General features: G+C 37.8%; 1 protein-coding gene across 6 annotated transcripts; it reads left to right on the forward strand.

Moving 5' to 3' along the window:
* The first annotated feature begins 791 nt into the window (after positions 1-791).
* ANGEL2 (angel homolog 2) lies at positions 792-23,077 on the forward strand. 6 transcript variants are annotated; one of them, XM_019635533.1, is made up of 9 exons: positions 792-1,029; positions 3,639-3,964; positions 8,837-9,093; positions 9,771-9,840; positions 10,994-11,415; positions 12,287-12,413; positions 12,983-13,040; positions 19,201-19,364; positions 20,724-23,077. In XM_019635533.1, the coding sequence occupies exons 1-9, from the start codon at positions 971-973 to the stop codon at positions 20,873-20,875; spliced, it is 1,635 nt and encodes a 544-aa protein (XP_019491078.1). In that variant the 5' UTR covers positions 792-970; the 3' UTR covers positions 20,876-23,077. The 6 variants fall into 6 exon arrangements, with proteins under 6 accessions (XP_019491078.1, XP_019491081.1, XP_019491079.1 ...); XM_019635536.1 differs by having other exon boundaries at positions 792-988; XM_019635534.1 differs by lacking the exon at positions 792-1,029 and adding an exon at positions 1,117-1,192.
* Positions 23,078-24,521: the final 1,444 nt, after the last annotated feature.

Here is a 24,521-nt window from a genome sequence, read left to right on the forward strand (position 1 = left end):
AGGAATCCTCTGCTCCAAACACATAGCAATGAGAGATAAATGTAAAAAGAGAAATTAAGAAACTCAACAAAATAAAACAAAAACCACTAACATGCTCCCCTAGAAGAAATGGTTCAGTATTCACTAAGCGTTGGCAGTAGCTTCGTAGAACGTAACTACCACAAACAAGGGGAATCAACTCTATTTGTACTAAAGGAACAAGTTTTGTTTTGTTTTTCAAATGCATCTGATTTCCTTATTAACACAAGAGGGGGGAAAAAGGGTTCCCAAGAAATGACTCCACTGCTCTTCCAAATTGCCTATAACAGGGGGAGTCCCGCATTCCCTCTGCTCTCTCCACTTTATTCTTCCTCACTTCTACCTCTTGGAGGGGTCATTACTTAAACAATTTTCCAAAAACAATTTTCCAAGAATCTTAGAGTCCTATACCAAATTTGATAGAGATGGACACACATGACAAACACATAACGTTTAAAAGTGATCTGAGCGGAAGTGTTCCCGCAAAATTAATAGCAAAAATCCCTAGTACCTCAGTTCTGTGGGAACCCAGTGGGCATCCACCTTCCGAATTTCCCAAGGACATTATAAAAGTACGCGAAAATCATTTTTCTTCTTAGTTCTCATACAGTAACTACACTACACCCTCCCATCGGCCTTAAACTGGTCGGCAGTTTATTTGTTTCTTTAAGACCGAGGGCGGGTGTTTTGCCCTCTTCCGAAATGGCTGCCCATGCCTCACACGCTCTGCGCATGCTGGTTGAACGAAATTCAGGGTTGAGACAATTCAGTGACTTTCGCGGCGCAAGATGGGGACTTGGCGGCGGGCGAGACTGAGCCTCCCAGCATGCTTTGCAGCTGGGCCGGGAGGCCCGAGGGGTATTGATGGGGAGTCCCCGGAGCTTTCAGTCGCCAAATCGGTTGTAGAGGTTGAGGCAGGCGCCTGAGACCTGGACGACCACAGAGGGGGAAGATGGAAGCGTGGCGCTGTGTGAGGAGGGGCTACGGCCGCTGTGCAGTGGGGAGAGGCCGGTCAGTGGGGCTAGGTGACGGGAGGGAGAAAGGAAGGGCGGCCGGGGGGCGGGGGCGGGCAGCCGGGGTGAACCGGGGCGGGGCGGGCTGGGGAGGAAGGAGGAGGAAGAGGGTCGGGGTGGTGGCGCGGCCGTGACGAGCCTCCGGAGACCCCGAAGGATAGGTAAACCCGGCACGCAGCCGGCGGGACGCTGGGCTGGCGAGGGCCCGGGCGCGGAGCGCATCGGCCGATGATTCCCTTCCCACCAGGCTTGGCCTTGGAGCCCCGGCCCGCTTCTCCCTCCCGCCTGCCTGAGCCTCCGGGTCGCCGGCCTCCTCTCTGGCCCCTGAGCACCACCCGGGAGCTGATCGCCCGCGGGGAGTCCGCCTGGCGCAGCCGGTCCCGGGGCGGCCTGACCCCGCGGGAGGCGCGCGCGCGCCGTTCACACGCCGAGGGGTTGGTTTGTTGCTGTGTTAGTGCCTCTCAAACTTTAGTCACGTACATACCAGCCTTAACGATTATTACCACATTCTCGTTCACACCTGTATTATTTACTAGGTTTTTTTGTGTGTGTTTTTTTGAAATTGACTCATTTAAAAAAGCGGCCATCGATCGGTGCTGACCACATTCGCGTCGCTTTAAGCAGTTACCTGCGGAATTTTGGGTTTGATGTACTGACTTTTTCCCCTAATACACTTTAAAAGAAATACTTAGATATTAAAAATCAAAAAGTTGAACCGAGTACCATATAAAACCGACTGGAGTGCCACACATGGGAAGCACAGCACGGGACTCATTATTGCATAAGTTATGGGAATCTGGTTTTAACGCCTATAGCCCTGGGACTTGACGCTTCAGTTCAACAGTGTTTTCCTGAGTACCAGCTGTGTGCCAGGCACTGTGCTAGGCACTTAGGAAGACAGATTAAAATGATTAAGGAAGTTCTGGCCTTGAAGGAGCTCATCATCTTAAGAGCTGTAGTTACATCTATATAAGCAACTACAAATAGAATGAGTTTTATAGTGCAAGTATTATAGTTCAATACGGTAGTTTATTAGGATAGACAGTGTATGGAGCAAATGCCCAAATCTCTATGGCTTTCAGAGTTGTCACAACGCAGGATACTCTGCCCATGTAATAATGCATTTAAAGATTTACAATTAGTGAAATATATGATGATGGAAGGAGAACAGACTCTGGGGTGGTGAGCGCACAATGTGATAAATAGATGATGTGTTCTAGAATTATACACTTGAAACCTATGTAATTTTACTAATCATTTAACCCCAATAAATTTCATTTTTAAAAAAAGATTTATAATTAAGTTGAATTTAGAAAACAATTTGAAAATGCATAAACTGCAAAAATATATAATACAAAATTCAAATGTTAAAATGAAAAGGACATAATATATACATGTCAAATAACAAAATACAGTGTAAGCAAAATTCCTTTGATGATGAAAGTGGACATTGTTGAGACTATCTTGGAAATGTACCTTTAAGGAATTCTGGAGGAGAAGATAGATGTTCTCAATCCTAACATTTTGCCAGAATAGTATAAGAAGATGGTGCTTAACTGAACCTGAGAGCAACATATTGTCAACATAATGATAACACTACTTTGGAGAATTTTGGATGATAGGTTAAATTGGTACTGTTGGGTTTAGAGTGTTGGTGAATTCCTAGGAATCTCTATCCTCTTTCATTTCCCTCAAGGAGAAGCATGCTTTAAAAAAAAAGGGGTGGTGGTGGAAAAATAAATTATCCACCTGATTAGCAAGAGAGGTAGTTTTGTGAAATTGTGATAGGCTTTTGTTTTCTTAGCTATACAAATGTTTGGAGAATATAACCTTGGTATAAAAATGTGAACCTTGGTTCAAAAATGTGTTTTTACTCCAGAACCAAGTTGGAGGAGAGATTCACTTTAATTGTAGTCAGCTTATGTGTTCCATATTTGATTTCAGTATTATTTTTGCTGTGGATTCTGTTTGCCTATTGAGTTATATGAGATGCTAGAGCTATTATGAATACCAGTTTGATGGTTGATTCATCTCTCAGTTGAACTGAACTGTGGGCTCTTTTTTTTTTTAAAGATTTTATTGGGGAATCGGGGAAGGGGAACAGACAAGTTGCTGTCCTGTTGTTCTTCAGACTAGTTGTGAAAGATGTCGCTTCACTGGCCCATGTTGGCATTGTGGTCATTGTGCTCTTCCAGGCTGAGACAGTTGGTCTCTGGCCATTGGATGGCTGTTCACAGTGGCTCACAGCAGCTCTCGGCAGCTGCCGATAGTTCATGGCAGCCCACTGCAGCCCCACTGCAGCCTGTGCCATTGCCGGCGACTCACGGCAGCCCAGCTCCAGGTCGAGCTGTTTGAACTATGGGCTTTGGAAGTGTATGTGGTGTTTTGGGAGCCTGTTAAGTGTGTAGAATACCATTCATAGTTGTTTAAGGAGAGTATTGAGATATTGCTGCTAATAGTTAAATCATGACTGCTTTCCCCCATCCACAGATTTAGAAGTCAGATTTTAAATATTAGACATTGTCTTCCCTTGAGGAAACATTTAGATTTCATGTGCTATAGCTGAACAAAAAGTGGTGTCTCAAGGAATATGTTTATTTCTTTTAGATACCCCATGTTAACCCATCACCAGAGGAGTCTGGGCAGAGACTGGACCACACCGTGGGAGAATCTGCAAAGTTGTTGCTGGAACAGACATATTTCTAGTTGTATGAGGTGGCCTGGACATTATTCTCGTGCTCCTTACCCGTACTTCAGTAGTAGGCATTTTTCACTAAATTGGAGACCACCTTGTTTGTTTGAGTCTAGAACTCAGTTTCAGTACTGGAACTGGAGACCTGACAACCTGAGCCAGACATCTTTGTGTCATCTCTCTAGTTACATCATGAACACTGAGGGAGATGAGCCTTCATCAAAACGAAGAAAACACCAAGGTAAAGGTGACATGTATCTTGGTGCAGAAATAGACATAAGCCATAGACTAATTGAAACTTTCATATCTAATACTCAAGAAAAACTGCAGTTTTTAGAGGTATTTGGTATTTATTTTCAGCCATTAGTTTTCTGTTAGGGAAAAAGAAATTATTTTTTTAATGAAGTTTTTATTTTTAATCTTTAATTAATTGTGTATTACTGACAGTAAAAATAGAAGTGATTCTTCATATAGAATAAAGTGGAAAAGAATGAAGGACTAGATTAAAACATTAAGAACAATTTTCAAATCCAGTGTTTTTTAAACAAAGGTCCTTAGATGTCTTAGAAATTGCGGATGTATTATTGGGAGTTCACAGATGTATTAAAAAATAAAATTTCATGTTTTTATGTTTAATGCTAACTTATTTAATGCTAACTTTAAAAAATAAGACAAAGGATTTTTTTTAATATAAACAGTCAAATGAAAGACATTTTACAGAATAAGATTTTAGCTTATTAATTTTGTATTTCTCATACTGGAATCTATAGCTATAATCTTGAGAGTCTGTGGGAAGTTTTAATCTTTTAAAAAGGGAACCACATCTTATTCAACTTTGAGAACAGTTTTTTCTAAACAAAGTGGGGTTTTTTTCTATTTTTCTCATATTCTTTTTACTCTAAACAGTTCACTAGGCTCCCTCTGTGCTTCCAGTCCTGCCCCTTCCCTCCCCCGCAACTATACATGAATTGTCTAAGTATAACTTGGAGTTGTCGTTCTTACTGAGCTGTGGGTCTCAGTGAAGATAATTCCTCTGAAAATATTTGAAAGTAGGCTGCGTGAGTGTTAACGTGTAGGGAGTGAACATAGGTTTGTCAAAAGAAGATATTCAGAGTAAGTCTCACCTGGAAGTTAGAGCTAGAAGATTAGCTTATGCTTTATTATTTTTTTTAGCTGAGCCATCCTGCCACCTACCTGTTGGCAGCTCAGCGGCAGCTCAGCTCGGGCCAGGAATCGAACCAGCAACCCTATTGCTCAGAGCTCGCGCTCTTGAGTGAGCTCTTAACCAACTGAGCCACGCGGCCGGCCCTGCTTATGTTCTTTTAAGTTGAAATTCTACGTATTTAAGTAGAAATCCTAAGCACTCAGCAGTGAAAAATCTATTTGTATGGTATTTAGCCACAGCACATGCTGATAAATATTTTTTTGAATGAGAAAGGTGTATTTAGAGGAATTAGAATTAGGTTTCTAAGAACAACCCATAGTCTGTAAATCGAGGGCTGTATGATGATGACATGAGAGTGCTTTTCATTCACATATTCATTGTTCAGCAGGTCAGCACACTTGTTTAGCCTTTTGTAAACCTGGTGGCTCTCAGGTGGCGCTGTGGAATAATGACATAAGCATGAGCTCGGGAACCGCTCCCTGCTCTCATTCTGCTCCACCCCTAATTGTGTGAACTTGGACAGGCTACTGAACCTCTCTGCTCCTTGGCTTCCTAGTGTAAAGTAATACCTACTTTGAAAGCCTATCGAAGATGAAAAGAGATGTCAAAGTGCCCAGCACACTATTGGCTTCATAGTAGGTACTCAGAAAATCGCGGTGGTGGTGTTTTCCCTTTAATGGATGGGGAATTACATTTGCACACTGATAAACTTGGATCGCAACCTGACTCTCTATATGTCCATTCTTCCTAGGTATTGTGAATAAGGAAAATGCTCCTCGTTAAGCCATGTCTGTGACTCCCGATATTTCACTAATACTTTTCAATCAAGAGAACAGCATTGCTAACTTGCCTATCACTTTAAAGTGGTATTTTGAAGGACTTATGTGACACAATTATGACTTTTTAATTAGGCACCCTAAAAACCTGATCAGGCCTATTGCTTACTTTCTTTGATTCATCTGTCTTCTCTGCTGTGATCACCTTGTTCCTCCTGACATGGAAGGTATATAAGCTTTTGTAGTGTGAATTTATGTTGTGAAGTATATGGAAGCCAAAGACTGTTTACTCCATCAGTATTCACATTGTCTTCCCTGGACCTCTAGCATTTGAACACATTTCTTTATGTTTATTCAAAGCAGATGTGGTCAGGACAAATGTGTTTACCCCATCATTCCAGCCCCAGTCCAGTATACCAGGGGTTGACGTTCATGACATAAAAAGTAATGCCGAAGGATTGTACAGCCTCTAGGAGTTTGAAAGCCACGTATTAATTAGATAATTTGATGGTCTGAGTCATTTTTAAAAAATGGAATTGCAAAAAGAATTGGCTTACAAACTCTTAATTGCCAGGACTATAAAAATCTTAATCCATTAATATTCCTTTACATAAATGAATTAAGTTTACGTATACATAGTTTATAAGAAACTATGAATGAGTGTTTTCAGCTTTCATATTTAAATGTGACACCAGGGTAGCGCTATAACTGATGAGTGCTTACACCTTTTTTCATAACTGGAGCCCTTTCCATCTCCTATACATATAAAGACTTGATGATTTGTGCCTAAATCATCATAGGTACTCCCCAATTTATGAATGAATAGTGTTCTTGATCATGAATTCTTGAGAATCAGTTCTGTTTTTCCCATAGAAACTCAGTTATAAATCTCAAAGTAGCTCTGCAGAGCTAATACGTTTAGCCTTAGTTCTGGGCCTTTGGGGGTAGGGTTCTCCATATTCCGTAAAGGAAACAGAAAGGAATAGTTTTCTTCCCTTTCCTGGGCATATGACAAACTAGGCTAAATTCTATGATCGTTGAAGGCTTTTATTTAACTTCCTTTTCTCTCCTTATACCTTTTTTTCTTTACCCTTCTCCTCAGGTCAAGTACCTTCATGGTATCATAAGTCTCCAACTCCCATGTTCCACTCAGACCTCACTAATCACAAAAATTATCCTCCTTTTCTATCCCTTGATCAAAATTTCTATTCCCTCAGTGCAGCAGATACCAGCATTTAGATTTTGAAGAAAGTAATCTGATTAATTTATCATAGGGTGTTTTTGAATTTTACTTCATGGACATTTTTATAGTATATTAGTATTCTGATAATAAATACAGAGGATGCCAAAAAAATTGTATACACATTTTAAGAAAGGAAAAAACTATTAATTGTAATACTCAGTATATACTGATAACAAAAGATGAATACAAGTCACATTTGACTTCTGCAATTACAAGAGGTGCTCAAAGTGGTTACCATCAGCGTCCAGACACTTCTGATTATGATGAACTACTGTTTGAGCATAGATAACATTGCTTAAAATGTGTATACATTTTTTTGGCACACCCGGTATATCATCATTGTCGATGATTTGGGAAAATCTCCCACAATCCTACCACTCAGGGATAAGTACTCTTAAAAATACTGGTGTGTTTTCTTTTAGTCTTTCTCCCCCTGTGTATAGAATATTTTTCCTCAATTTAATTTTTCGTTGCTGGAATTTTAGGCATTGCAATCCAGTGAAGTGAAGGCCTTCAGGCAGGAAAAGGGCCGAGCTTTCCCACACAATCTACTCATGCTTGGAAGTCCAGCTCCAAATCTATTTTTCCAAGTTCTCCCCATTTCTTGTTTTCTCCTTCATTTAAACTTATGGATTCTCTAAAAGTTCCACATTTTTCTTCATGACTTCCATGGCGGTATGAGTATGCTCTTTAATGATGGGGTGAGGAAGACATACACACACACATGCACACACGCAGTGGACATTTCTACGTCAGGGTCTGCCTATAATTGCCAAATCTCATGCTTTTTGATTCTCTTTTCATCACTTTTTTCAAGGTACATGATGTCTTTGCAGAACATAAACCATTACACATTCCTGGTTGCTGCATGCTAGGTTCGTCTCGATCAGCTATTACCATTTACCTGCATTCTGTAACCATGTTACATTTAACTTTTGCTTTGATGTGCATTAAGAAGACGTCGTTTTTGTTCATTTTGTTTGTGTTTTCCACCTGTGTTTTAGATACTAAATAATGCTTCCATATATTGCCATTACACATCCTTCATTCATGTCTAAAGCAAAAGTCTGAGATGAGTTGTTTCTGGAACTTAGTTCATCACTTGGTGGTCTTATCTTACTAATAGGGAATTTAAAAATGTGGAATTATCTTATTGAAAAGCTAACTGTGACATACAAGCATATTATGGTTACAAAGTTGCTAAGCATGTCTGTGGCCGAGCCACTTCCTAACCATAAAGAAGTGAAAAACCATGATCCTGGTATAGTTTTAGTTTTATTAACACACGCTCTTAGCCTCCAGAATGACTTGCTAGATCTTTTTAAGCCTGTAGTTTACCTCTCGGTCAGTCAATATGTCATTTTACTGCCTTTTAATCAGTTTGATGACAATGTCTATCACGTCCCTTTTACCCTGGTTAAATTCCCCGGGATATTCCCTACCTCTTTATCCGGTAATTGCCCCTGCTCCTCCCTGGGGCCCTATTGCCTTTAAACCTTTTTTCTTAGACTCGAGTCTCACTCTCCCTCTTCCTCTTCGAGGTCCCATGTTAAGGCGCCAGATACCACATCCCGCGTGACAAGGGCTGGGGTTTTGAGGAGGGGCAGCGACGGGTTAGAACTCACAAGAGTCAAAAATAGAGTTTCTGCGGGCCAGGGGATTGCTCTCTCAGTCTGCACAGACAAGACCCCTGGCCCGCAGAAACTCTATTTTTGACTCCTGTGATTTCTTAACCCGTCGCCGCCCCTCCTCCAAACGCCAGCCCCTGTCAAGCGGGACGTAATAAATGTCTAGTTATTTAGTGCTACTAAATAGGGGAAAATATGTTGTTTACTGCCTATGCAAATTTTTAAAAGGCAAGAAAATATATACAGGAAAATATGTGTTATGTTTTTTATTCTTTATATTTTGTCCAATATGTTTTAACAGGCACGATAGAACGGCATTGGGAATATATATGTAACCATAATAAAGAAAAAACGAAGATCCTAGGAGACAAAAATGTTGACTCCAAATGTGAAGACAGTGAGAACAAGTTTGACTTTTCAGTGATGTCTTATAATATACTTTCACAAAATTTATTGGAAGATAATTCACACCTCTATAGACACTGCCGGCGGCCAGTATTACACTGGAGTTTTAGGTTTCCCAATATTCTGAAAGAAATTAAACACTTTGATGCAGATGTAAGTACAAAATATCATCAAAATTTTTCACACAAGAAAAAGTTGGGTTAACTGGTTCATTTGTGAACTAAATACTAGTTTTCTCCCTTTGGTAAGGAGGGAAGACATTTAAATATAGTGATGGAACAGTTTTAAATAAGGTATCATGACTTTCAAAGAGTCATTTGCTAATGATTGTTGGTAGAAATAGCAATCTGACTTTTCAAAAAAAGATCCAAAAATTTTAAGTATTGGTCAGTCCTGACATAGGGACTGGCAACATAGTAAGTATCCATAAATACTTCCTTTGATTTTAAATTTAATTCATGTAAAGATTATTCTAGATGATTCCATTAAAAAAAAAAAATCACCTCTTAAGAAAGGACCAGGAGGATTTAGTACTAATAAACGTGTAAATTCAGGAAAAATATGCCGACATGTAAATTAAAAGCATTTCCTTTAGGAAATACCAGTTTTAGGTAGTAAGAGAGCTTCATGTGATTCAAGGGCAGGGTTTGGGGCACTGATCAGATTTAAAACCATTAATTTGATAGAGCTATAAATTACAAGAAAAATGATTTTATTTCAGCTTTCATCAGGCTTTCATAATTTTAGAAGTCTGCTTTTAAAGATGAAAGCACCAGAAAATTCATATATGCATATGTTTGTTTTAATTCAAGCCATTTTCTTCTTCCAAGGTACTTTGTTTGCAAGAGGTTCAAGAAGATCATTATGGGACAGAGATCAGGCCAAGTTTGGAATCCTTGGGTACAATGTAACTTTTATTTTACCAAATTTGCTTTGGAAGATTGGTATGTTGTGAAAGCATAACTTACTAACAAAGATATGTGGCATATTTGAGCCAAAAATCTTAATTTTGAAAAAACTTAATTCCAGTTTCAAAAGGTCAGGAAAAGATTGAGGTATTTCAAGTGGAAACTTTCATGTGTGTATAATTTTAATTTGAAGAGAAAGATGTAAGAATCTCTTACAGCTTCCTTTCTAGGAGTTGCTCTGCCCACCACCAGACCCCCTAAGCTTGTTAGTTGCATGAGGTCAGGGACCATTCTACTAGGTCCTCATGATAACACGTGTCTACCAGTGCTTATTGGATGGAAGCTAGGAACCTCGTTTATGAATGAACACTTCTAAAAACAGGTTCTCTGTTTGAGAAGTGCTGCCTACTTTGCAATCATTCATTCAGCAAATATTTTTTGAGTGCCTGCTGTACACCATGCAGTGTTCTAGGTCATGGGGATACAGAAGTGAGCAAAACAGATGAAAAGTCTCTGTCCTTGTGAAGCATGCATTCCAGTAGAGAAAGGCTGACAGTAGCTAAGCAAGCAAAGAGTTCATTAGGTAATGATAATTTTGTGAAGAAAAAAGGAAAGTGGAATGGGTCAGGTTTCTATTTTAAACAAAATGATCAGAGAGGGTGACATTTGAGCAAAGACTTGAAGGAGGTGAATGAACAAGCCATGCCTAGAGCATTCCAGACGAGATAGCAAGGGAAAGGCCCTGAGGTTGGAGTTCCTTAAGACAGGTGAGCCCAGTGTGTGGAGGGGATGGGGGTAGGAGTTAGAGGCAAAAAGGCCAGAGATACATGGTGGGTAGATTATCATCAGGCCTTACTGTCTTTGTCATGACTGACTTTTACTAGGATGGAAACAAGAGCGTGATGATACACATTAGCATATAAGTATTTAAGACTGAATGAAGTGTGCTAGTAAGAGACTTCTTAGACCTAGTCTCAAATGATTTTGATTCCAACACCTATTATCATCCTACATTACTAATGTTTTGCAGAATACATTTTGGTAAACATTGTTAAAAATAATAGAGCTGTGTTTCTCCGTGTGTGTGTGTGTGTGTGTATGTGTATAAAGCAGTCCCTTGTTTTCAATTCCTTTCTTTCTTATAGGTTATCACTGTGAATACAAGATTCGGACGGGAAGGAAACCTGATGGCTGTGCCATTTGCTTCAAACATTCCAAGTTTTCACTCTTATCAGTGAACCCAGTGGAATTCTACCGCCCTGACGTTCCTCTGCTGGACAGAGACAATGTTGGCTTAGTGTTACTCTTGCAGCCCAAAACGGCAAGTGGGGCCTCTCCTGCAATCTGTGTAGCTAACACACATCTGTTGTATAATCCGAGGAGAGGTGATATTAAGCTGACCCAACTGGCGATGCTCCTGGCAGAGATTGCCAATGTTGCTCATCAGAAAGATGGCAGCTTCTGTCCTATTGTGATGTGTGGTGACTTTAATTCTGTTCCTGGTTCTCCGCTCTATAGTTTCATAAAGGAAGGAAAATTGAATTATGAAGGACTTGCCATAGGAAAGGTAAGTGCTCCCTTCGTTACTGTTAAGAGGCAGACTTAGTCCTCTGCTCATTGTAATGTGAGAATAGTCATCACTGGGCTGTTTGAAAACCTTTGGTGATCCAGTGCCCTCCCTTTCCTAAGCTATGATGATTTTACACTACTAATAAGCGATTACACCTGGTTGAATTTCATCTTTCCATCTATTCATGGCGACATTCTTGGAGGAATTGGCAGGCAGCAAAAAATCCAAATCGGGTGAGAAGAAGAAAACTGATAGACATGAATACTTCATAAATACTTCACTCATAAGGTGGAAGAATAGAATTTTGAATACTGGATATGGGCAATACAGTTGGCAAAACAGTAATTTACTACTTCTTTATTATATAATTTTTCCTTTACACAATGATAAATATTTTAATTCCTTAGCTGAGTATAATGTATCCCATGTTTTTATTTTCATTGTGCTCACTTCTGCTTACTTTAGATCATTTCATCTTCAGTATGTTTAACCAAAATAAGTTTTCCACCACTGAGTTTTAAGTGATAGTATAAAATTTTATAAGTTAATCTCACTTAGTATTTTATATAATAGGAATTATATTGCAGGTAGCAAAAAAGGATGTGCAGTATTAGTCCAAAGCTGTACATCAAGATGTCCAAGTTAGATAAAAACATGTATAGAAAAAGATTGCCATTTTCATGTAAGTAATAAGGGCTTTCTGAACTGTATTTAAACAAGATTTTATAAGCACAAATAACCACTTAATATAATGAATAAAGGGTAATATTTACCATTCTTGGATTCCCTTTCCTCTAAGACATAAACTTTCAATACATAAACTACTTAAAATCTATTCACTTAAGATACCTGTTGAAATTTTGTTTAGGTATCTGGCCAGGAACAGTCTTCACGGGGACAAAGAATTTTATCTATTCCAATTTGGCCCCCAAACCTAGGTATCTCACAGAACTGTGTGTATGAGGTACAGCAGGTACCAAAAGTAGAAAAGACAGGTAAGTGTTTGCAATACATTTTGGCAGTCTTTTTGATAAGTATCTCTTTGAAGACGTAAAACTAAATTTTTAAAGGGATAACAGCTCAGGAATATTGATATATAAAAACATATAGTTGTTTGCTTATTTTTCTTTTTTCTTTTTTTTTAGCTGAGCCATCCTGCTACCTTTTGGCAGCTCAGCTCAGGCCGGGCATCGAACCGCTGTTGCTCAGAGCTCAAACTCTTGAGCACGCTCTTAACCAACTGAGCCACTCGGCCGGCCCTCATTTCTTTTCTTAAACCTCTCTAAATTTATCTTTTTGAAGTTGAACTTCCAAAACTATCTTTGCATGCATTACCTGCATGTGCTTTCGAAATGTTTTCATTTTATGCTTGCTAATTCTGGAGATCATTACAACAGATTCCAGATGAAACATTTAACTAAGTATCTGTCTTAGTTTAAGACAGATACATATCTAGTTTGATATGTCTTCAAATATACTTCCTAGAGTAAGAGGACTATACTAAGGCAAACTAGAACAAAATAATATATTGATAGTATTAAAATATTTCTCTTTCTTCTGACAGACAGTGATCTGACACAAACAGAGCTGGACAAAACAGAAGTCCTAGTGACAGCTGAAAAGTGAGTTCTGGAAAGCAACAGTAGACTTTTGCTGATCATTTCTCAAAAAGCACTTGGATAAAAAATGAAGATGTGATTTTGTTCTGGTGAAGAATGCTGTCTCTTCAGTCAGATAGACCCGAGTTCCAATCGCGACTTTGCTGCTTTTTAGTTTTGTGACTTTGAGCAAGAAACTTAACATCCCTGAGGTTCAGTTTCCTTATCTATAATTTGGGTTGTTGTGAGGGTTAGACGAGACGAAGCATGTAAAGTTTAATGTTTGACATACTCATATAGTAAGTACTTACGCAGTGTTATTTATACATTTAAACAAAGGTCAAGATCACAGAAAAGTATTTTTCAGATTTCAAGAGGATCCTGAACCTCCTTTGACTTACTAGATCTCAATCTAGCAGAGAATTGATCCAAAAAAGATGTCAGTAGAAAAGATAATTATTTATGCTTATCTCTTGAACTGCAGGAAAAGATCATCAGAGGTAGACAGGTGAAGATCCCTGGATTCTTATTTTTAAAAAAGCATGAATGCATGGGGCTATGGTTGAGAAACAGATGTATGTTAATATAACAGATGGAAACTTAAATCTTATCTCTTTGGGAGATTCTTGAAATTTCTTAATAGTTTTATATTATGGCTCTTTTATAGTTTTGATTTTTAACATTTAAATTTAGGGACCAAATTAGAATCATCTCTCATTTATCTGCTTTCTTTTCAGTATTTATTTTGTTTACTTTGTTATAAGAAAATATCTCATATACAAGAATAAGAAAGGAAGCAATTCTTTGAATTTTTAAAAAAGACTATATAAAAATTTGATTAAATCTTTGAAATAGTCAAAACTCCCAAGTAAGATTAATTAAAAGGCTAATCTTACTAACAAAAACTTAGTTTTGAGTAATTCTAAAATTTTTACAACAAAATGAGGTATAAGAATACTTTTTATGTATCTGTATATAAATACAGTATGTCTATATGCAGTTTAAATCTATAAACTAAAAAGTTAATAGTAAGATAACAGTTTGTAGGAAACATATTTTATATTTAATAATATTATAAATATAAGTCCTTAGACATAAATAGTTGCTAACACTTGGAAATAAGGGCATTTTGAAGCTACTATCTTTGTTCATTGACAGAGGAGCTTTTTATTTATTGATTTTTTTTTTTTTTTTGCAGAGCCATCCTGCCACCTGTTGGCAGCTCAGTGGCAGCTCAGCTCAGGCCGGCGACCCTGTTGCTCAGAGCTCGCACTCTTGAGCGAGCTCTTAACCAACTGAGCAACTTGGCCAGCGACATAGGAGCTTTTTAAAAGCAGGGCAACATCATTATCTGTGTAACCTCAGCTAACATAGTGCCTGGAACTTATTGGGTTGTCAAAGAAGTCATGACGTATTTTGTCTATGTTTTCGAAGGTCATTTATTTAAAAGAACAAAGATCAATCAATGATATATTGCCCGTTTTGTTCAATAGCTTTTTGCCATCTTTCAGTGAGCTTCATAATTCCTCGCTCGTAGAAGGACCTGTCTTTATTTGCAAAAAACTGAACAAGGTGGGCCGGCCGAGTGGCGCGGTGGTTAAGAGCTGGCTTGGGATGCCAGAGGGCCCCGGTTTGGATCCAGAGGGCCCCGGTTTGGATCCCACATATGAGGGCCAGTGACACTGCCCTCTACAGCTAAGATGCTGAACAACAGCTCAACCTGGAGCTGGGCTGCCGTGAGTCGCCGGCGACAGCGTAGGCTGCAGCCCCTGTGGCAGTGGGTTGCCATGGGCTACCGTATGTAGCCAGCAGCCAGCGTGAGCGGCCAGCAGCCGCAGTGAGCGGCCGTCCAGAAGCCGGCGACTGATCTGCCTCACCCGCGAAGAGTGCAATGATGGTGCCAACTTGGGCCAGTGAAGCAACGTCCTCCACAACTAGACTGAAGAACAAAAACGACAGCAACTTGTCTGTTCCCCTTCCCCCAATTCCCCAGCACTGTTCCCATCCCCCAATTCCCCAATAAAAATCTTTAAAAAAAAACTGAACAAGGTGCTGATTTACAGCCTCATCTGAATTGAATGTTACACCGCGCAAGGAGTTTTAAAGAGAGCAAAACAAGTGGAAGTCTGACTGCGCAAGGTCAGGCGAGTATGGTGGGTGTGGCAACACATCCCATCCATGCTCCAATAATTTTTGACGGGTGATCAAACTTGTGTGTGGTCTCGCGTTGTCGCGATGGAACACAACTCCTGTACAATTAACAAGCTCTGGACGTTTCTGGATGATGGATTCGTTCAAACTGTCTAATTGCCGACAGTACACATTCAAATTGATTGTTTGACTCCTTGGGAGGAGCTCAAAAAACACGACACCTTTAAAATCCCTCCACACTGAGAGCATAACCTTCCTCTGATAAATGTCTGCTTTCGATGTCATTTGAGGCGAATCATCACTTGGGACCACGATCGTTTGTGCACCACGTTGTTGTAAATAATCCACTTCTCATCACCAATTTTCAGTCGCTTCAAAAAAGGATCATTTTCCTCACATTTAATGAGCATATTGCAGATGTTTATACATCCCGTCAAATGAACTTCTTTGAGCTCATGCGGAACCCAAATATCGAGCTTAATTATGTATCCCAGCTTCATCAGGTGGTCGTGAACGCTTGAATGATGGATGTTCAATGTTTCTGCAATCACTCGTGTTGTGTAACGTGGGTTTGACTCAATCAGTGCCTTTATTTTGTCATCATCAACCTCAGTGGGCCTCCCTGTCCAAGGAGCGTCGTTGAGATCAAAATCACCAGCACGGAATTTCGTGAACCATCGTTGGCACTGACGTTCTTGTAGACCATTGTCACTGTAAACTTGATGCAACTTTTCACAAGCTTGACGCGTGTTCTTCCCTTTATGGAAGTAAAACAGTAAAATATGGCAAAAATGCACAGTTTGGTCTTCCATCTTCAACTTGTTGTAAAATCTCCAAAACTCAGCCAAATTGCTCAAATTTTTTTTAGAATAAACCTAGAACTGTCAGCTGTCAAATGACATAGCAATAACATATATGCGAATGACTCTAGTACTTCCAAAAATGAACTAATGCCATCTGTTGCAAACATGCGTCATGTCTTTTCCGACAACCCAATAGTAGATGTTTGGTAAATGTTTGTTGGATGAATCAAAAAAAATTTTGTTTTAATTTTGTTTTCTTTCATGGCATACAAGATCCTTAAAATTCATGATTTGTTAATAGGAAATGATTTTTTAAACCCTTACTCATAACATCACATGTATTTGTAGTGTGGAGTAAATGTAACCATTATAGAAGCTATTTCAAGATGCAGTACAAAATTATTTCATATATCATAGCAAGAATAGTCATAGAAAATTATGGCCCCACTGATATCAAAAGTCTGGTGGGTTCTAAATAGCATTCCTAAAGGCCACTTTGATTTTCTTTCTCAAAAACAATAAAAAGCTTATACAGGCATACCTGAGAGATACTGCAGGTTCCATTCCAGACCACCGAATAAAGCAAGTATCGCAATAAAGCGAGTCATGAATTTTTTTCGTTTTCCAGTGCATAAAAAAATTACGTTTATACTGTAGTCTCTGAAGTGAGCAATAGTATTGTCTCAAGAAACAATGTACATATGTTAATTAAAAAATACTGTATTGCTAAAAAAAATGCTATCCATTATCTGAGCCTTCAGTGAGTTGTAATCTTTTTGCTGATGGAGGGTGTTGCCTTGTTGTTGGTTGTTCACTGATCAGGGTGGCGGTTGCTGAAGGCTGTGGTGCTGTGGCAATTTCTTAAAATAAGAAATGAATTTTGCCCCATCGATTGACTCTTCCTTTCATGGACAATTTCTCTATAGCATGTGATGCTGTTTGATAGTATTTTACCCACAGAGCTTCTTTCAAAATTGGAGTCAATCTTCTGAAACCCTGCTGCTGCTTTTACAATTAAGTTTATATAATATTCTGAACTCTTTGTTGTCATTTCAACTCTTTGTAGTCTTCACAGCATCTTCACCAGTAGATTGCATCTCAAGGAACCACTTTCTTGTCATTTTGGCTCAAATCAACTCTTAAAAAACAACAACAACAAAAAAAAAACCCCAACTCTTTCTTTGCTTATTCCTAAGAAGCAGCTCCTCATCCATTCAAATTTTGTCCTGAGATGGCAGCAATTCAGTCACATCTTCAGGCTCCACTTCCAATTCTAGCTTTCTTGCTGTTTCCACCACATGTGCAGTTACTTCCTCCACTGAGGTCTTGAACCCCTAAGTCATCCATGAGGGTTGGAATCAGCTTCTTCCAAACTCCTGTTAATGTTGATTTTTGATCTGTTCCCATGAATCATGAATGTTCTAACAGCATCTAGAGCGGTGAATCCTTTCCAGGAGATTTTCAATTTACTTTCAACAGATCCATCAGGGAATCATTATCCATGGCTGCTGTTGCCTGACTAAATGTGTTTCTTAAACAGTATGACTTGAACGTTGAAATTACTCCTTGGTCCATAGGCTGCAGGATGGATGCTGTGTTAGCGGGCATGAAAACAACATTGATCTCATTGTACATCTCCATCAGAGCTCTTGGGTGACCAAGTGCATTGTCAGTGAGTAGTGATATTTTAAAAGGAATCTTTTCTGAGCAGTAGGACTCAACAGTGGACTTAAAATATTCTGTAAACTATGTTATAAACAGATGTGCTATCATCCAAGCCTTGTTGTTCTATCAATAGAGCACAGGCAGAGGGTTTTCAGGATGGTAAATGAGCATTGGCTTCCACTTAAAGTCAGCAGCTCCATTCGCCCCTAACAAGAGAGTCAGCCTGTCCTTTGAGGCTTTGAAGCCAGGCACTGACTTTTCCTCTCTAGCTATGAAAGTCCTAGATGGCATCTTCTTCCATAGAAGGCTGTTTTGTCTACATTGAAAATCTGTTGTTTAGAGCAGCCACCTTCTTGAGTTATCTTAGCTGGATCTTCTGGATAACTGGCTGCAGCTCCTACATCAGCACTTGCTGCTTCAGCCTGTACTTTCATGTTATGGAGACGGCTTCTTTCCTTAAACCACAAGAGCCAACTTCTGCCAGCTTCAAACATTTCTTCTGCAACTTCCTCACCTCCCTCAGGCTTCATAGAATTGAACAGAGTTAGGGCCTTGCTCTGGATCAGGCTTTGGCTTAAGGGAATGTTTAGGCCAGTTTGATCTTCTATCCAGACCACTAAAACAGGCTCCATATCAGCAGTAAGGCTGTTTTGCTTTTTTATCATTCATCTGTTCACTTGTAATTTCCTTCCAGAGCTTTTCCTTTGCATTCACAACTTGGCTAACTGTTAAGAGGCCTAGCTTTCGGCCTATCACAGCTTTCGACATGCCTTCCTCACTGAGCTTACTCATTTCTAGCTTTTGATTTAAAGTGAGAGACACTCGATTCTTTCTTTCCCTTGATTACTTAGGGCCATTGTGGGTTATTAATTGGCCTGATTTCAGTATTGTTGTGTTACAGGGAATAAGGAAGCCCAAGGAGAGAGAGAGATGGGGGAGCAGCTGGTTGGTGGAGCAGTCAGAACACATACAGTATTAAGTTCATTGTCTCATAGGGGCGTGGTTCATGGCACCCCAAAACAATTACAGTAGTAACTCAAAGGTCACTGATTACAGATCACCATAACAAATATAATAAAAAAGTTTGAAATATTGTGAGAATTACTAAAATGTGACAGAGAGACACAAAGTGAGCAAATGCTGTTGGAAAAATGGTGCCGATAGAATTACTCGATGCAGGATTGTCACAAACCTTGAATGTGTAAAAAACTCATTTGTGAAGTGCAGTAAAATGGAGTGCACTAAAACGAGGTATGCCTGTAAATTTAGAATACGTGTTTATTAATAAGAGAAGGCTTTCAAATATTATAATAACAAGTCACATTAGTATGTTAATTATTGAGCTTTTCTTACCACCCCTCCCCCCATCTCACAGCCTTGTTAATGGGTTTTGGATATCACTGCATCAATCAATGAATGCCAAATTATGATATCGTCTATTTAAATAACACTTGTCCTAATGTCTTGGCTTTGTCTGGAAATTAAATGAAAAAGTGCTTTAATAGGAGGAATTATAAATCATGAAAAACTTGATGAGTGCTAAACGCTTTTTCTTTTCAATTTAGGTTATCTTCAAATTTACAGCACCATTTCAGCTTGTCATCTGTTTATTCGCATTATTTTCCTGACACTGGAATTCCAGAAGTGACCACCTGTCATTCCCGAAGCGCCATAACCGTGGATTATATTTTCTATTCTGCTGAAAAGGAAGACATTGCTGGGCAGCCAGGTAAAGGATGCATGTAATCTTACCTTCTACTTGAGGACACAGTCACTGCAACCTCAAGGCCGGAGTTGAGAAAGTTAGCTAAACATCTAGATGAAGTTCTAGATTTAGAATTTAAAAATAGTTTTAAATTGGTATCATATTTAACAGGTTGATCTAGCCACCTGTAAAAGATGGAGGCAGTGAAACACCTCAAAGCAAATTACTACCTAAGAATTACCTCCAGTTCCCATCACCTGAGTTCTGGGTCTTTCATATTGCACTTTGGTTTTATATACCATAAATTTACTCTTTTCTTGTGACAGCAGCATCACAAAGTTTGTCCTTAAATTTTACTAAGGTATGCTGCTGCTTTTATTTCATTTCATTTCATGTAGGAGGTTGTTTATACTGCCAACAATAGGCAATTATCACATTGACCCTGGAATATTGGATTTTTCTAGAAAGAAGTCTATAATATGACTGTGTGCTTTCAAAAAAGCTAAGGTGATAAAACACTTTTCCGTGTATGATTCAATGAAAATAAGATTTGAAATATTAGCCAAAGGAATTAACGTGGAGAAGAAAATGCAGTTTCTCATAACTGGAAGTCAAAAAATACCCTTCAGAAAACTTTGGAAGTCCAAAATGGGGGCATCTTTGTCTTTTCTCATTTTCCCTTCCATTTTTTGGTGCTACTTTTCTTTTCCCCTTTTGTTTGTTTTCCCTTCCTACCAAGAATAACCTTATTAGTAATACTCAGGATATGGCTTACTCCTTCCCACCTACATCAGCTCGACATGAGGCTGCTTTGAATTTGCAGTAAGGCTCCGGTAGTTGTCATGCCATGAATGTTCACTAGGTGGCAGAAGTGTGTCATGGACCAGCAGCTCAAATGGTAACATTAAGAGTATGTCCTCTGTGTACTTCTGTGGGTACTGATTCTCTGGGACCAAATTATGCTACTTTATGCTTCAGTCACCTTATAAACTTCCTATTCAGCTGTGGCTGGATCTGTCTGGTTTTACACAACTGTAGAATGGTTGACAGATGAATTTTTTATGTAGTCGTCAATTTCAAATTACTCTTAACATTCTTATGACGTTTTCTTCTGAAGATTATTCGCAGCTTGAAATCGAAAAAATACCTGAAGTACAAAAAAAAAAAAATTAAATAACTGAAACTGCTGTGTATTTGAGAATTATAATTAGGTTATACTCAATAAAAATTTAATCATATTCTGAAAACAATTTCATATTCGATTTCCAAAGGGGTCTCAAGTTCTATATCATTGCTGTTTAGAGGGGAAAAAAAAGACTTGTATGATTAATTTACAATTACTTGTTGGCACAGTTTCACCAAATATGTGTTTCTTTAATGTAGGAACTGAAGTTGCCGTGGCTGGTGGCTTGAAGCTTCTGGCTAGACTGTCACTTCTTACAGAGCAAGACTTATGGACTGTCAATGGGCTTCCAAACGAAAATAACTCTTCAGATCACCTGCCCTTATTGGCCAAGTTCAGACTTGAGCTCTGACTTCTTTGATTACCTATGTACTTTTCTTTCCAATTTATATTCTTTTTCAAAGAATGTACAGATTTTGCATGTTGTTCATTTTTGTACAGGAGTTCCTGAAGAGGTTGTTGAATGCTTGAAACAGATACCAGAAGAAGCAAGTTTACAACAGCTTTTTTTTAATAATGAAAGACTATTTTCCTGACAAGTGAGATCTAAATGCTCTCTATTGTAAAAGAGTTGTATATTTTTTATTCCAAATTCCAGTAAAATTGACAGTGATTTTTAAATATAGTGCATCTTCTTTCTTAGTAAAGAATTTTATTTCCTGTTTTTGGTAAGTTTTACAGTGGGTATAAACTATCTTTGAGTTCCTGCGAACCACAACTCATTTTTCTTCTTGAAGACCTGATTTCATTGTGAGGACCTTATGTTTGTTGAGCCCTAATTAGTTATCTCAGAAATCCTTGGGTCATTCACAAGTGTCCAACTAACCATTTTAGTTAGCTTTTGAGGGGGCTTGATACTGCTTTTTTAAATTGTACAAATTGCTAAGTCTATCTTGTTGCTATCCTCAGCCATATAATAGGCGTATACCTACATTTTGTTGGGGAAACAGAGAAGAACGAGGTACTTGACACAAGCCTTCGCTTCCATCCTGTAACAGATCACTACAGGATGCCTAAGTGAGGCAGAGTTTTTGGGGTTATGCCTTTGTTTCCCTAGCAATTTTTCCCCCCTTTTTTCTATTCAGTTTTAAGAAAAGACCCCCTGGGTTGAGGGAGAGATTTTATTTTAGTGAATTAATTCTGTAGAAATTTATTTTATTAAGAAAATTGTCTTTGGAACAAAGTGGCAGCTATAAGATTATTTTTGTTTTGCCTCAGAAATTTGAGGAAGCCAGCAAAGCTCTCGTGGGGAGATACCAGCTTGGAGACCTAACACTCTCAAGTAGTCATTTTAACTGTTTTAATGGATTTGTTTCTAAAATGTTTTTTCTTTTGTCATGATGCAGCAGTGTGAGGTGTTGCTGATATTTTTTATAAAGTGGTTAAGAGTGGGCCTAATAATTAATCCTGCAGTTGGCTCCATCTGAGTGTTTGAGTTAAAAATTTTACAACATAAAAAATGAAAATTTCTTCTTTTTTAGATATGGGGATCAAAGAATTATGTGTGTGTTTTTACTAAGTAATTTTATCATTGAATTTGCTGATTTATATGTTTTTACAATGCGTTTTCTTAATAGAATACTTCATCTTAAACTAGAAAATAGTAGTTACTTTATAGTCTTGGACTTTTTCGTGCTAAAGTACTTGCTACCATTATTTAAAAAACAAAACAGAGGAATGCCCCAAAAAGGCATGTGAGTTATAAGGATTTGTCTAGTAAAAATTGTAATAAACGAACACTTTTAAATGTTTCTCATTTTTTACTTACAGTATTTACAGTTCTTTGATTTTCCACATTTTCTAATCATGGTTTTCAGAATATTATGGTATGTCCTAATTAGCAGATATTGTCATCATCAAATAATACCAGTAGTATAATTATCCCCTTTTAGTATTGGGGAAAGAAAAATTACTACTTTCTGTTATGTGACTTGATTAACAAATAACTATACATAGGTCATTTTTGACAAACTAACATCCCTGAAAACAGCTGTGAAAACATAATTTTTTATATCCTGATTAATATAATGTAATTTTAGACCCTTTTTATGTGCTTCACTTTGATCCATAAAATTAATCCATAAAATTGCTTTCTACTTTAGCATATAGAATGAAGTAGTATTTTGTGGACTAGAGGCTAAAGGGTTGATGTAACTTTTTCACAGCTTTTTAAAGCTCTACTAAAATTATCTACTTGTCTTTACTTTTTCTGGTCAGAAGAGCTGGTAACTCTGTTAGGGCCTAGTATTTACCTGCCAAAAGCAATTAAATCTGACTAATTGCTAAAATCAAGTCTCCTACAACTTCAAGTGCTATACTATCCAAGTTTTAAATGCAATGTAATGAAATTTTGGTTTACTGGACACCTTTTGATATCAAAAGAATTGCAAGTTTGAAACTTTTTTTTTTTAATTTTACTAACGTTCTGCTTTTAACCCTTTGCTTTCCTAAAATACTAAGTTAGAATCCAGAAAGTTCAAGGGATTGGGGAAACAGATTTCAAGTCGTTTGCACTTTGTACCTATAAATTACCTAATAAATTATTATACAAGTACATCTGTGCCTGAAGGTTTTGTGGTAGGTATACAAAATAAGCTGTGGAAACTGGCCTGGTGCCTCTTCTAAACAATTTTATTACCCTTTTCGACCTTTATTACTTAGGCTGATGTTAAAATATAAGTGAATTAAGATGTGCCAAAATAAAAGGATGTTTAATATAGAGTCTGAAAATTGTGGAAGACAAGGGTGGCAGAGTGATAAATTAGTTGACTAGGACAAGTATGTAATAAGAGGACACGGAAAAAAGATCACACCATCATACATTTTTAGAAGAAAAACAATCCTTAAGTTTCCAGGCTGGTTTTATTAAAGTCCCATGCTGTATAAACATATAAGTGATGAGAAAAAACACTAACTTGAAACATGCACTAGCTGGCATTCTCTAAAATACCATTATACAAGTTTTCATTTACTTAGAAAAATACCCACTAAAACAATCACAGTTTTTCTTAAAGATTTAAAAAAAAATGTATTGGCCAGAACAAAGTCCAAGAGAATAAACAAGATTCTGAATTGTATGTCAAAAAAACTGTACAAGGTTGTACATAAAACTATAGCTTACAAAAAGCCTTGGGTATAGTAAGAATACTGAATTAAGATTTCCAAAGTTCTATTTACCAATATCTATTAATAAAATCCTTATGAAATAATTGACTTAGAAAAAGTGAAATGCTCATGATTTCAGAGTGTATAGAAAATACTAAATACCACTTTCTGAAACAAAGTGTACTCAAAACAGCACAACATGTAGTCTAAAATCAAGATTTCTGTCATTCATTTAAACTTTGCATATATTGCCAAAAGACTTAATTATCAAATTTCTCTTGCACTAATAACTTTTCAAAACTAGATTTAAAATAATTTCATAATTTCATTTTTAATCTTTGAATTATAGCCCATTTTAAAATCAGTTTTGGGGGGGTAAATCATGTCATGGGATTTTTTTTTTTTTGGTTTGTTTTGCCTTAAGTATCATTTTAGTTAAATTACTACACTAGAATTTAGTGGTTTGGTGCCTTTCCCATATCTTTTAGAAATGAACATTCCATAGGCATTAAAACAGTGACAACTAAGAACATTTTCAATGAATTTTCATGTTTCTGTGACTCACTTGCTTTGAGGAAATGAATCATAAAATCAAGAAGTTAGTGTGGAAGAAATTAGGTTACTTAATTGAATCATCAAACCAGTTGGCAGTTTTAAGGCTTATACATCAGCATATTAGAAAGTTTGTATTCCTATTATTTTCTTCTTTTATGTGGGAAACGAGGCTATGCAACTATTGACTTTATATTTTAATTGGGACAGTACTTAAGTAATGCTTGGGAAATCCTATTCCAAGCTCTTAGAATGACTGCAATGTTATACTCATTGGATATAATCAAGTTTCAGATTGATAAGATATATATAATGGGGGTTCCAAAAAAATGTATACACAT

This window comes from Hipposideros armiger, unplaced genomic scaffold, assembly GCF_001890085.2.
Source record: "Hipposideros armiger isolate ML-2016 unplaced genomic scaffold, ASM189008v1 scaffold_22, whole genome shotgun sequence".
Lineage (NCBI taxonomy): Eukaryota > Metazoa > Chordata > Mammalia > Chiroptera > Hipposideridae > Hipposideros > Hipposideros armiger.